This window comes from Thunnus albacares, chromosome 12, assembly GCF_914725855.1.
Source record: "Thunnus albacares chromosome 12, fThuAlb1.1, whole genome shotgun sequence".
NCBI lineage: Eukaryota > Metazoa > Chordata > Actinopteri > Scombriformes > Scombridae > Thunnus > Thunnus albacares.
Window position 1 is genome coordinate 16084060 of NC_058117.1, and position 14748 is coordinate 16098807.

The following is a 14748-nucleotide window of genomic DNA, read 5'->3' on the forward strand; positions in this document are numbered from 1 at the left end:
TTTACTGATTTGTTATTTTTACAATTTTTTTCCCCCATCATTATGTGAGATCATGACTACGCTACCAAACGCCTGCACATGTAATGTAATTAAAGTCATTAACCAGAGCTGTTTATCACCTGCCAGGATTCTCCACCACTCAGGGTTTAATAACAGGCTTACCGTGACTCAACTGACAGATGCTGTTAGATCCATTCCAGGAGCTTAAGTTAGACCTGACTTGAGGCCTTTGCTGCATTAATCAAAGCCGTGTATTTATCTTAACCATCACCTCATTCACTGTAGGAGATATAGGAAGGAGGGTGTTAATATGAATGAGAATGTGTGTTCAGCTTGGTCAATAGTTGAAGGCTGGAGATGGTTGGAGGCCCATCTCCTAATTGACTTTCTGGCATCGGCACCGGATGAGCACCTGCAAGCTGCACAGTCATGAGCCCAGAGCACACAGACCCTGGGATGTTGGTTGTCATGGTTACTCCCTTCCCTGGCAGAGATGCTTAGCAGGTGCATGTGTGTGTCAGGATCAGTGTGACATGGGAACTTGTGGATTGAAATGGTGGGTGCTTCGTTAAGACTAGGCTATCTGTACTGTCAGAGGCTGTCTGGCAGAATATTGGCTTGATGTGTGGATGTCTGATAGCCAGGAATGACTAGTTCTATTCATACCAGACTAGTCAAGTGCATTGATGTCTTTGATACAAACCCAAATAGAGAGAGAGGATAGGAGACACTACAAAACCAAACAGAGAAAGAAGATAGGAAACACTAGATTAACGCCAAAATATAGCCTCTGATACACATTATCTTTTTGTGCATTGTGATTGATTGTTATTCAAAAGCATTTCCAGTAACACTTAAGTCATTTCCTTGGTCATCAAATCAAGATGTAATGTTACATCTATACTGTAGTATATTTTTAACCTTTTCTAGGCTAATACTAATAATTTTAACTATTTTATAAAATTTCGTTTTCAATTCTTTGGTTTAAGAGATATTTGTTAATCTGCAACACAAGCATTTATGTGTCAAATCAGAGGTTATAAAGTACTGTTGCGTGTCTTTATATAAAAAAAATGCTCAGTGGTTTAGCTAGGGGGAGAATCCATTCAAATTCTTCCCAAGACTTAGGGATTCACATCATAGTATAGTCTTATTTGTTTTACCATTAGTTTGAGATGATCGGTGGTTCAGAATTTAAGCAGAAATGCCCCTTGTAGTCAGTTTGACTGCTGGGCATCTAAGCCTAACATTTCCCTGTGGTCCACTTACTTCATTCCCTTACCACTTTATCTTAATGTGTTCACAGTCTTTCCAGACTCTTTACCAATACACAAACATCCATATTTTTATATGAAATCTTTTTTTCTTTTCTTTTTTTTTCATTATTCTTCTCTCTTTCAGAAGTCTCAATGGGAGCAGACATTGTTGAGAGGCAGGTTACTGAACCACCTGTCAACAAAATCCTGACAGAATTCAAACCAGGTTTGTGTACACAGCTTGTTTATTTAGTTCTTCTTTTGCAATGGTGAAACTCATATTGATTTGCAATTAATATAACAGTGATTTCTATTGTAAGGTTTGTGTTAAATGTCATGCTCACACTCTATTCACACTATTAAAATGCCAAGTACACATTGTTTACTGGTAGTGTTAGACAAGGCCACTGACTTGGAGTCTGTCTTTCAAATGCACATCATTTTACATGTGATACATTGGTTAAAAGGTGCAAAGTAGAGTCCTGCTGTTCTTTGTGTCATATACTATAAGTTCTCTCAAATAGTGGCTGTGGCTTTTATTTACCTCAGTGAGAGAGAGAACCCTTTATCTGGGACCGGCTTATATCAGAGACAGACCTTTATTTTCAATTTCCCCTGTTCTCCAGTTAATGCAAACTCAAAACTTCCTCCATGTTTACCTTTTGTCTTGATACATGCCCTATAAGGTCCATTTCCCCAGCACTAATTCCATCAGTACAGCAAGAGTCATGTCAGGCATTCCACTTTGCCCTTTTCCCTAAACAATGTTAAGCTACCATGAATGAAACTTCACACTTCCTCCAGAATTTTCACATTTGAAGTCTTGCAGCCCTCCCTTTACAGCCTTCCCTTTTTAACATTATTTCTGTTAAAAGAGAGCAGGGTAGACTCAGAGCAGCAGAGAACTGTATTGTACTGATGGAATTAGTGGTGTGGAAATGCACATTAGACTAAATTTACTGTGTGAGCTGTTGTATACTACAGGCAATTCCACCCCCCTCAATGATTTTTTTACCCGTCCTTAAGTAGAGACCGACCTTTTGTTTGTACTGGCCACACCCCTGTGTATTTGAGACTCAGCCTTTATTTGAGTTCTGGCTTTTGTGTGAGAATTTACAGTATTTGCACTTAATAGTTCATATTGCTCAGTAAGTTAAGGGAATTGGAAGGGAGTTTGCTATATTACTTGTACTGTATATCGTTCCAGTGATCACAAGTCACTTTGACTGTACCAAATGCAGCATGATAGAGAAAAAATTGTCAATGAAGAATTACAGTTACCATGGAAAAGTATATTTGTTTTTAACAGATGATCACTGCTGTAGATGACAAGAAGCTTCAATGCTCATTGTCAAGTAATCTGTTACATGCACATTGAAGATGATTCATTTACAATAAGTCTTGTAATGGTCCTTGTCAATATTGGAGGTAGAGGGTGCAGTGATATTCTATGGCACCATATTTTGCAATGGAAAATGATGACAGTATGCTTTGGGAGCTCAGATATCAGTTAAATCTGTTCAGTTTGCTTCCAGTCAAGCTACGTCAGCAGTGCAGAGTGGAAGTGCTGTGCATCATCTTTTTAGATGCAAACCACCTTTTGAAACTGGCTTGTAACTCACAAGGGGCAACAGTTCCATACATGCCAATTTGCGCCGCCTTTACAAAAGAAAATGTAATTGCAGCAGAAGGTTAGATCTGCAGATCTGTAGACCTTTCGATGTTGCCTCTTACAGGCAAAGAAATTAACACCAACGCCACCTGTAGGCCACCTCATGTTGATTACTCAAAGCCCATTAGCATCACATCACCAGTGGTTTTCTCTACTAGTTTTTTATGTTATGTATAGAAATATATATCAGCTGTTGTAACCACTGTCTGTTTGTTCCTACAGAAACAAAACCAGCAGCAACAACCCAACTCACATCTACAGAGAGTCCTGCATCCGCAGTGACTCCCAGCCAGGAGTCGGAGTCTTTTCCAGCCCAGCTCTCTATGGAGACACTACAGACACAGGATACTACATTACAAATCAAGCCAGCAAAGATAGAGGCCTGCCCTGAGGAGGGCACGGTCATCTCCAGCACAAAAGTTTTTAAGGCCATCATCTCAACCACCAAAGAACCAAGTACTGCATCAGTACCTTTCACGGACCAACCAATGGAAGTCTCACTATCCCAGCCTTCAAGTATGGATGTAGTTAGGGCTTCTTTCCTGGAAACCGCTCCAAAAGAACTTACCAAGGAGAGAGGGGAGGGCAATTTTCACAGGAACGTGGCAGAGACTGTTAAGCCCACGGCCTCTAGTACATCAGAGGAGATGGACACTGCGCCAGAGAGCAAGCCTAATCTGTCATTTCCCAGTTTGTCTTTAGAGGAGAAACCACTCAAGACAACTGTGGAAAGGTTGGCCGAGATGGTTACCTCTCCTTCCCACTCCTCATCTCTGGCCCGAGGGACATCTCCCAGAGAACCACCCCAGACTCAGATTCTCCCGACACTGGGTGACCACAGCAGTGTAATGCCCACCACTACCCTCATACCACTCACCCCTAAGATTGGAATGGGAAAGCCAGCCATCACTAAGAGGAAGTTTTCTCCTGGGAGGCCACGAGTAAAACAGGTAGGAACCTGGACATCATGTCACAGAAGACCAGTGATCTGTTTCGTGTCACTGTCCGGCTGATTCTGCCTCGTTCACTGTCCCAGCCCAATATGCCCTTGGCGTGTAGACTAAAAATTTGTGTTCATAACTTTTCTACTGTTACATGAAGTGTGGGTACAGTACGTGTTCCCTAGGCTCTGCTCTATGAAGGTGGATTAGTTTGTGTGGTGTCACCGGGTTGGTTGACACAGCCTTTACAGTACGGATATGGGTATGTCTTAAATATTTTTCTCAGCTAAGTTGTAGCTTGCAGTAAACTATGCGAGAATAGCAGGACAGCATGGCGAATGATACTCTTCCTCCACTCTCTGTGCCCCTTTCACATGTCTGTGCAACACATGACTAGTTAGTCACAGTGTTAATGCAGAGCTCAGTTGAAGTATGAATTATTTCCCTGTAAGAATTTTGTTGAAACATCTACTGAGACTCTTGCCCATGGCATCATTGTCATCAGTCACTCTGTTTATCTCATGTCCATGTTACAAACATTCAGCATCTTATTGTCTCGTAGAGTTCAAGCATTCATCAGGTCACAGACAACAGTAACCATACCATTACCACATCCTAGTTATTTCCATATTACATTATCAACTGTAGTGGCTCACTTGTGACTGTGAAATAACTTTTAATCTCTCAATATCAGTGTTTCCGTGTCGTTAAAACAAATGAATTATAATAGAGGCTATTGCAGAAACTGAATGTAGACTTTCTCAGACAAATAATAATGGGAATTGAATCCCACCCATGGCTATAATATATTATGAATGACGCTGGTGAGGGTAGACTAATTTAGTTTGCAAAATGTGTTTATTTTCCCCCAGATATACCCCATCTCTTAAATAAACATTATATGGCTCAAACTAATTTCTTACACAAGGCCTGGGGAAATCTATTCCAGAAATGTGAATGTTGTAGCTCCCTTTTAGTCCAGCATGCTTTTGTCTGACGCGCTCATGTGCTGCCATGCTGACGCAATTCCTCTTGTTTTGTCAACATGCCAAACATACACAGTTGTCATAGCAAGAGATTGCAGGGCCTCTTTCCTGCTGTATAGTGTCATGATGCCCAAGCGAGTTCTGCTGCGTGAAATGCAACTAACACAATTTTGCTCTGCATTTACAAAGAGTGTATTAGAAACATGCCTCTTCAACTCATATGCATGAAACTATAAGGGTTGGCTTTAAAACAAAACACAACTTAATAACTTATCCTGTTTATATTTTGGCACAACAGATATATGCTCTCTCTCAAAGCTCCGCTTAGATGGGTGTGTATTGAGTGGTTCCCCAATGGCTACATTAGAAGCTCACTACATCTCGCTAACATCTTTCTTTGTATGTTTTGTTTCTTCGCTGGCTTTGTTTTTAAGTTGCTGCATTTTGTCGCCCTCCTCCCTCCCTCTCTCTCACTTTCTCACCCACCCCCCCTTACCTTAGGGTGCATGGAGTCCCCATAGCAGTGTGAGCTCCCCCTTGTCCTGGTCTCCAGACCAGCCAGAGGGGTGGGACGTCCCAAAGACCAGGCAGTCCTCTGGCAGCCCCGGCTGGAGCATCAGAGTGGTAAATACTGTAGCTCACGAGAGACAGGAGGGCAGCAGCTGCCCTCTTGTTAGCCCTCTGTTTACCCTAGTGACGTGCACTCCGCGAGTGTTCCTGAACGTCACTGTGATGTATATCGTAGCCTACAGCAGTTACTACCACCTTACTGAAAGGAGGCGACTCAGAGGCCAATGGATAAGCGAATGACTTCACAAAGTGGAAGATATTGGCAATTGGTTTTGCTGCCTTTGCACTTGAATTGAGAGATCAAGGGTATGGCGTAATAAGAAATTACACAGTCTACAGAAATGTTTGGGAACTAAATTTTACTAATGAATGAGTGTGTCCCGTTTCCTCTTTGACAGCCATGCACTGCTGTGCTTTCTTCTTTTCTGTTTTAGCCAAACCTGTTCCTGTATTTGTTTATTTATATTATTTTCTTTTTATTTTGATTTTGTGAAATATCTGTTGCAGCCGGTTGTCATGGTGACAGTCATCACTTAGCAAAGCTGGGTAAGGGTTAATTTGTGCATTGTAGCAGGGGTCCAGCCCAGGTTGAACAGCATCATACAGAATATCTGTCAGGAGGCACAGTGGATGGGAGGTGCCTTGGTTTGGGATCAGAGCCAAATGTGGAGTAAATGGGAAGAGATTTTGGGGCAGGTGCTGCAAGTTTCAGTTAGCCTGAAGTTTGACAGTCATGATTAGGCCTCCTGTTGGAAATGTGCCAAAGGCACAGTGAACTCGCATTGCTAGAAAAACAGCTCAGAGGCCTTTTCTCAACCCTCTCACTTGCTTGCTGTCTGGCAGAAATTGTAGTGTACTCTCAAATAACAGTAATTTCCATGAACTATCAAAATGTCAAGAATCAGGTTGATGGAATCATTTTTTTCCTGTTTTTAAGCATATTTGCATATTATTTGAATGTTACAGATTTCTAAAAAAAAAAAAAAAAAAAAAAGAAATATGTTTTGTTTTTGTTTTTTTAAATATAATAGTTCTTTTTAAAGCCATGGCAATGCAACATAAAACACCTGAATGTACTAAGTAAATCTATTATGAAAGCATAACTTTTTAGAAACCTGTAACATTTGAACACTTTGCAAGTATGCTCAACAAGAGATAAAAAAAAAAGATTGTCGTGAAGTCTCTACTGTCTAGAAAGATGTACTACAGACCTAAAGTCGGGAGTGGTGAAAGCTTCCCTGTGGCAAACCTTTGAATCTGGGTCTATTCGCTGAGCAAACGACGATGTTTCAGCATATGCGAGAGAGAATTGCAAACAAAAAGAGCTCATGCCTGCCCATTTCAGCTTGTAACATGGGGAGTGATCATTGTCCCTATGTTCCCCTACAGTGTGTCTATCCACCCCTTAGATGCAGTTCAGTTTTCTGATTATTGTCTTGCCTCCACAGGGTCGGGGATCAGGCTTCCCAGGGAGGAGGAGGCCCAGAGGGGCTGGTCTGTCAGGTAGAGCTGGACGTGGCAGGGCCAGAGGCAAGAATGGAGCAAGTCCCAGCATCAACCCTGGGGTATGAACTATCAGCAGGATCACATCTCAACATCTTTGGCTATACGTATACGCTATACACTATATGCAAAGCAGTGTTTGTTTTCCCTCTTGCTGAAGACATGAATGCCTCGTTGTAAGCAGTAGTTATGTTAATGACAGAGTTAGCCGTTTGCTCGTTTCATATCATAGAAAAGGTTGCACATTTCCTGACAGCCAGTTCCTCAGTACCTGCAAATGATGATATAGCACTCATGAATGATGTAGTCATAGCTAGTAACTAATCTACTACAGTGTGTATGTATATCTTGCTTAGCTGTATTAACTTGTATCACCAGAGAGTGGATCTTTCTTGTGAAAGAGGATGATGGTGATTCTGCTCGTGTCATTACACAATGTTGCATTTGTTTATTTTGTGTTTTGTTTTGTTTTTTTCTTTATGATCCACAGATCACTACAATAGAAACACCATACCCAGTCAAGGAGGAGGAGGAGAATGCCATGCATAACACAGTGGTCATATTCTCCAGCAATGACAGTTTCACGCTAAAACAGGTGTTTGTTTTGTAGTACTTAAGAGTGTTGCTGTGGTATTTCCCTTTTAAATTGTCATCCACAAATTTCTCCATTCATTTGGATGGCCTGAAATTAAATCTGTGTTTAAAGACTTCTCCCTCTGGAGATCATTAATTCTTGTGGAGGTAATGCCAACTGCCTGCAGGAAATGCAGTTCATTATGTAACACAGGAACATATTGAAATTTAATTGTCTTTCTTTCTGCCTTCAAGGTAATGTTCATGCACTGATTTGATTCTGTAAACAATAAGTGACTACTGACAGGCTCTGTCAAATATTCATCAACATCTTGGACAGTAGTAACTGTCAAGTTAGCAGTGTAGTTATTTGGAGGTTAAAATTCTGTATTGATAGAGAATAACTGGTTATTTGAAGAGACTGAGCAAATAAACAATACTTCTGAGGTGCTGTTTATCAAGGCACCTACCCCTGAATGACTCAAGCGAAAAAACGATATGTTATGACTATAACTTCTGTTCCCAGAAGGAGAGGAACAAGGTACATCACATATATTATGAGATATTAAGCCCCCGCGTGGCCTGATTGAAGACACTTCTTTTCACGCCTTTCAGACAGATGATCTGTGGTGACCTATGTGAGGCCCCACCTGTACATATATACATCCGTCGTCACGGTCATCCGGTGGGCTAGCTAGCTACACGTTAAAATGCTCACATCTGTAACAGCCCAAGCGGTACTACAGCGATCATAGATGCCATCATGCCTACTAGCTGTAAAGTCGTCCGGAAACACAGTTTGCATCTCAACTGAAACTGAGTGAGGTTGCAGTGAAACACAGCCACTCTGTGCTCTGATAGACGTGCTTAGCTTTCCAACCCAAGAAAAGAGAACTGCTGACTTAGGGTTTGATAACTTTTATCTGAATTCACTGAAAGCACCATGCTTGAATGTGCGAACTAGCGACAACTACACCCCTGCCTGCTCTCTGGAGCATGCTATCTGAGTCCAATCATCTGGATAGGCTAATATGCAAATGCCTCTCTCCCGGAGGGGAGCTAATCTTGGCAGTGCACCACCTAGCTGTAGAATGCTCAAGGGTGTATGCTAGCGGGCTTAGCCAAGGAAGCCTGGTTATGCTGTAGTGTCATCGCTGTCAGAATGACAAACGAGAGACCCATAACACTGACCGAGTGCAACACTACAACACTATTATTAAAATATGCTCCGTTATCTTATCTCCATAGTGAAACGATACTGCGTCTCCCTGTCCCCTCCCCTCTCTGTGACAGTTGGCTTTTCACTCCACCTTTGAATGTAGCCGTTCAGAACAGCTATAAACTTATTCTCGACTCGAGGGGGTTATGCTCTGCGACGGTAGTGAGCACTGGAGCTGACGACAAAACACACAGTACTGCTCATTCCGAGACACAAAAGTTGTGGACAAAACAAACTCCAAATTAGCGCACTGCAGGTAGCCACACTCACCAACTGAGGCAGTGGTAGCTAAGACCCACGGGGCCGTTAAGCTAACTTCAAGCTGGCAGTAGCCCACTGAAGAAACAAAGCTAACTAGCTGTAGCTAGCTAGCCCCGAGGGATGACCGCGGTGACAGATGTACATATGTGCAGGTGGGGCTTAACATACATCACCACAGATCATCTGCCTTTAACACATACTATATGTGTTGTACCGAGTGAACTGACTGAAAAGGAACAGACTGTTCTGTCTAGCTCTAAGCTGTGACTGTGAAGCAGGGGCTGAAAATGGCTCAGTCAATCATCCTGGTTTAAAAAAAGGTTTTAAAAGGCCAATGTTTCCAATGGTCCTGTATTACTTTTACCTCGCATTTCAAGATGCTTTTATGCACATCTATGTTTGAGGATAGAGGACAACTGCACTGTTCTTATTTTGCTAACATGTTTAGTTAATGTCCTTCCCTGAGCATTCAGGGTAGTGTGCAACAACATAGATTATGACTGCTACTTACAGTGCCGGTGGTATTGAATGAATATGCAGAACATATTGATCTTCATGTGATTGGGTGTTGACAGGCAAACTTGGCTTAAGGTTCAGCAGTGGTCAGATCTTCTTGACAAACTGACACCAGCTGACTAGATTATTTGTTTTTAAATACAGAATGCAAAATTGTATTAATTTTGCAAATAGGAAAAAAATAAAATGAGACTCTGTGGGGACTGTTGTAGCAGTAGCTTTTGTAAACATCTGTAGTGAACTGCCTCCATGAGATGGGCATCTCATGATGTCTTTCTTTCCCTTAGGACATGTGTGTGGTGTGTGGGAGTTTTGGCCTAGGTGCGGAGGGCCGTCTTTTGGCCTGTGCTCAGTGTGGCCAGTGTTACCATCCATTCTGTGTAGGCATAAAGGTATGTTCATTATTGAGTACACTACACATATACTTGACTACGTACTGTAAGAGAAATACCATCCTGTCATGCACATCATTGCAGCACACCGACAAATGTCTCATAATTACTTTACCCAGATCACCAAGGTGGTGCTCAGTAAAGGCTGGCGTTGTCTGGAGTGTACAGTGTGCGAGGCCTGTGGCCAGGCCACAGATCCTGGCCGCTTGCTGTTGTGTGATGATTGTGACATCAGCTATCACACCTACTGCCTGGACCCTCCACTACAGAATGTACCCAAGGACAGTTGGAAATGCAAATGGTGAGTAACTTTAGGATGTCATCTTTTCCAACTTTGCTTCGTCTTTTAAATAGCACCTGGAGCCTCTTGTCAGATTCAGCTGATATGTGTTTGGTGTGCATAAAGCATATAACAATTTTATATTATTCTACACTGTAGCTGTTGTCTGTTCAGTATAAGCAATTCTGGCCACTTTACCACATTATATCTCTAATCAATAACTGTCTCACTTTGTAATGATTTCTTAGGCACCTCCATTTTAAAATTGGTCTCAATTCAATTAAAATAAAGCATGTGAATGTCTTAGATATTTTTATGACTAAGGGATAAACTGAACATAAGATGCCTCTAAAATTACAGACAAATGGGAAATAATGTCATATTTTCAGCATGTTGAAGGTTTAGTGAGTAGGCTGGATTTTTGCAGCATAGTTAATCTGAGTTATCCTCTTTGAAGTAACTCGGATAGAATGACCTCTGTCCTCCTTGTCTCCTGCAGGTGTGTGTCCTGTACCCAGTGTGGCGCCACCACTCCAGGCCTAAGGTGTGACTGGCAGAATAATTACACCCAATGTGCCCCCTGCGCCAGCCTTGCAACATGCCCCATCTGCCTGGTGGACTACAATGAAGGCACCATCATCGTGCAGTGCCGCCAATGTGACAGGTGTGCAGTGCTTCTACAAACTTGTCAGAACTGGCCTCTGCTTTTTTTTTTTTTTTTTTTTTTACATAATTGGCCCCTATCTAAACTTTCTCTTCTCTCTACAGATGGTTTCATGCCTCTTGTCAGGGTCTCCATTCAGAGGAAGATGTAGAGAAAGCTGCAGAAAGCAGCTTTGACTGCACAATGTGCCGAACTTTCAAGACCACTAAAGGTGGGAACAGAGTGATTACTCTGAGTGTGTTTACCAGTGTTTTTTGTGTGCTGTAGAGTGAATAGACTTGACTATAACATTTGATCCTCTTGTTTCTTCTGTTTGTTGTTATTGGCTTTTGTGTGTCCTGTGCTGCAGTTATGACCAAGGCCAGAGACGCCATTGAGCCTGTAGTCATGACGCAGATTGTCACCAAGGCTAAAGAAATGGGTAAGTTTCACAAATTGATGGAATATAAATAACAACAAATGAAATACTTTAGCCATGCCACAGTGGAATGGCTTTTTGTTTTATTGTTGAAATGTCTCTCCAACTATTGGATGGATTACTGTGAAATGTGGTAGACACATTCATGATCCATAGGGGATGAATTCTAATGACAGTGATATTTAGTGTCATCATTATGGCAAGATTTTATCGTCCCATCAACTTCAGCTGTGCTTTGTTTGGTGCTAATTGGCAAATGTTAGCATGCTAACACAATAAACTAAGATAGTGAAAATTGTAAACATTATACCTGCTGACCATCAACATGCTAGTATTATCATTGTATTTATGTTAGCATGCTGACGTTACCATTTAGTTTAATGCACTGCTGTGCCTAAGTACAGCCTCACAGAGCCACTAAAATGGCTGTAGACTCTTATTCTTGTTATTTCTATAAGATGGTTTAATTTATAATGTTGCTCAATCTGGCCATCATTTGATTTGGTCTTTTCAGATCTGTCGAGGACCTATACCCAGGATGGTGTTTGTCTGACTGAGTCAGGGCTTTGCCAGCTCCAGAGCTTGTCTGCTACTGCGTCACGACGCAGGAAACCCAAGCCGAAGCTGAAGCTGAAAATCATTAACCAGAACAGTGTGGCGGTGCTTCAGGCCCCTGTAGACCCCCTCTCAGAACACTCTCGTGATGAAGACATGGAGGACAACAGAGGTACTTGTCTTTTCACACAAACTTCTTCTTTCATCTCAGACTGTTTATTGGCCTTCAGTATAATCGGGAATTGGACTATCAATATTGGCTTTTTTGTGTGTTTTGTGTGTGTTTTTTCCCACCACCACTTTTTACCGCAGGCTGTTTTTTTTCTGCCAATTTGACTTGTTTAATTCTGTAGCACTCTGCTTTGATGTTTTCAGCTTCATACAGCTGCACAGTTCACACTTAAAATTATTAAAAGCTGATGCAATTCAGATACTTTTGACAGTTATCTCTGAATTTACAGAATGAGGCCTGCATCGCAGATTTCTTTATTTTATTTTTTTTGTATTGTCTTATAGTGTGTTGTGTAATATCCACAGAGATAGAAGTGTTGTGGCAGGAAGGTTTGGAAAAGATTTGGACAGCCTCTTTGTCTGCAGCTTGAAACAAATACAAAAGAGTAATATATGGATCTACTCACTACGCTCACTGATGCTTGCTATCAGTGTGAATATCATTATTTAAGCCAGTTTCTATGTAATTTGTAGCACCACTGTGTGATTTGCTGACACGCTATGCTGTGTTTTTACAACTACAATTCAGTGTTCTAAGTATTAAAAAGCTGCCATATCTTGAGCACAGTTTTACAACTAATTAGTTGTACCAGTATTAGTTTACCCATATCCAAAGTCCAACTCCACTGTCTTCCAGTGAGAGGTGAAAAAAAGCTGTACCTGGTCATAAAAAAGGAGCTTAAAAAAAGAGTCACACCGGAAATAACAGCCCAATGAAATGGAAAATAATTTCAATCAGGCTAATGTCCTTCCACTGAGTGGAGTTCAGATAAAATTGACCTTAGCACTGTATTGAGGGAGAGGGGCCTGGCTGGGGTGTTCTCTGCCGCAGGGCTGTCACTCATCATCAATGCTCTCTCCTTCTTACAGAGGCGGAGCTTCTAGATTGTGAGGCGAAGTCTGACTCAAGCCTAGAGCGAGAGCCAGCAGAAGACGATTCCAAGGGGGCCGACGGCGGCAAGAAGAGGAAGAGGAAACCGTACCGGCCGGGTAGGGCACCTGATTGAAGGAGACAGCTCCTCTGAAGCGTAAAATGGTGCAGTACATGCCCGACGTTGTAGCTGTAGCAAAGCACTGCCATCTCAGGGCCTCTGATGTACAGAGGGCTCTATCTAGTGTTTCGGAGCCCTCATGTTAAATGCAGTGGACAACTGAAAACTCAGCATTCCTCAAATCATATCACATCCATGATTATAATTAAAATGGGGCTCGTTAAAGGTACATGTATTGATTTTGTTGACAATAAATGAATAACTTTTCCTCTCAAGGAATCGGTGGGTTCATGGTGCGCCAGAGAAGCCGTCCAGGTCAAGGTCCAGGCAAGGCCAAACGATCCCTCTGCAGAAAGGATTCCTCTGGCTCTGTATCAGAGAATCACATTGGAAAAGAAGAAGGTCTGTATGCCACTAAAATATAAATAAATACATATCTACATTATAGTCCCTGATTTGTTTTTACTTTTATATTAACATTTTTTGAAGACACAGCAGAACTAGAAGAGATTATGAAACAAGATGTACTTTGTTGCAGGATGGACAGAGGCGCTGCCTGATACTCCTGTGGATGAGACACCTCCTGGACCAGAGGTTCCAGAAAAAATAAAGAAACGCTACCGAAAGAAGAAAACCAAACTGGAGGAGGCCTTTCCTGCCTACCTGCAGGTCTGTCACCTTTGATAGCATACGTGTTTGGCATGCTCAATAAACGAATAACTGTGTATAAGAATGTAAATGAATGGGGATATAGCATTACACTTCGTCAGTGTATATCAGTGTATAACCACTCTGCTAACTATTCTCGGGTATTATAACTCAGTGATCAATGTGTTCAAAAACATAACTGATTTAAGTAGAAAGTCTTTCCCTGTTTTGTAAACATTGATCCAAAAATAATTGGCTCCAATAAACAGTTTTTCTTCACATCAGGGTTCATTCTGCCAACATAGATGGCACATTTTTCTGCTGGTGAATATTCATTTTAAACATTGCATATTCTAAAAGACACATTCATTCATAAAGGAAAAAATATTGCACTAGTTAAAATAGCTTATTTCATCAGTTGATTTCATCAAATCTATTTTTGTTTTATTGTTATGCAAGCTTCACATTCATATGCACAGATTGTCTAGTCGTGTCATGCCATATCTTCATAAAATGTGTTTTATCTCACCCTTGGGAAGGTTGGGAATTCAAAGTACATTGCCTGGGAACCACTTACAGAACTTTAGTGCGCAGTGCCCCTTCTGTGAGCTTTTTTGAAAGAGGGAGAGCCTAAAGGAACTCACAGTCTCTGATCATGCTCTTTAAATGGCTCCTGTCTGGGTTGTGAATTGATGTACAAAAGCTTAACTGGAGATGACTTGGAGGCTCCTTATCTGAAGCCAGTATCTCAGTGTCACCTTGTGTTGGCCAAAACATAGATATGTGATGTGCATTAAGCCACAGGCAGCTGTCAGTGCTGCTCTTTATCCCACCACAGTAGGGGGAAGAGGGAGGTGTTCAGGCTAACCTAAAGGTCCAACACAGTGAAGCACATTTCATTAATTATTGAAACAGCAACACATTGGGCTTTTAATGTCTCAGTGCAGCAGGGAGCTGCAGTTACATGTCGTTGAGGATAGTAGATGACTTGTGGGTATAAGTGGTGGGGTAGGTAGGTGCTGACGAAAGTGAAGTCAGCAGCAACATGACTGTTAGTTTCAGAGCTTTGGT

At 41.7% G+C, this 14748-nt stretch overlaps 1 protein-coding gene across 11 annotated transcripts in view; it reads left to right on the plus strand.

Annotated features, from left to right (window-relative positions):
- Positions 1-14748, plus strand: part of kmt2cb (lysine (K)-specific methyltransferase 2Cb) — an 82876-nt gene that overhangs the window by 39369 nt on the left and 28759 nt on the right. For 10 of the 11 annotated variants that reach the window (XM_044369014.1, XM_044369013.1, XM_044369016.1 and 7 more), the window contains exons 13-26: positions 1402-1482; positions 3151-3878; positions 5357-5479; positions 6874-6990; positions 7419-7523; positions 9785-9889; positions 10009-10190; positions 10669-10833; positions 10938-11044; positions 11183-11254; positions 11766-11978; positions 12908-13027; positions 13306-13431; positions 13568-13698. In XM_044369014.1, the coding sequence (XP_044224949.1) occupies positions 1402-1482; positions 3151-3878; positions 5357-5479; positions 6874-6990; positions 7419-7523; positions 9785-9889; positions 10009-10190; positions 10669-10833; positions 10938-11044; positions 11183-11254; positions 11766-11978; positions 12908-13027; positions 13306-13431; positions 13568-13698 (2375 nt within the window). The remainder of the gene's footprint in view (positions 1-1401; positions 1483-3150; positions 3879-5356; positions 5480-6873; positions 6991-7418; positions 7524-9784; positions 9890-10008; positions 10191-10668; positions 10834-10937; positions 11045-11182; positions 11255-11765; positions 11979-12907; positions 13028-13305; positions 13432-13567; positions 13699-14748) is intronic. The other variant, XM_044369018.1, reaches the window with a different exon arrangement.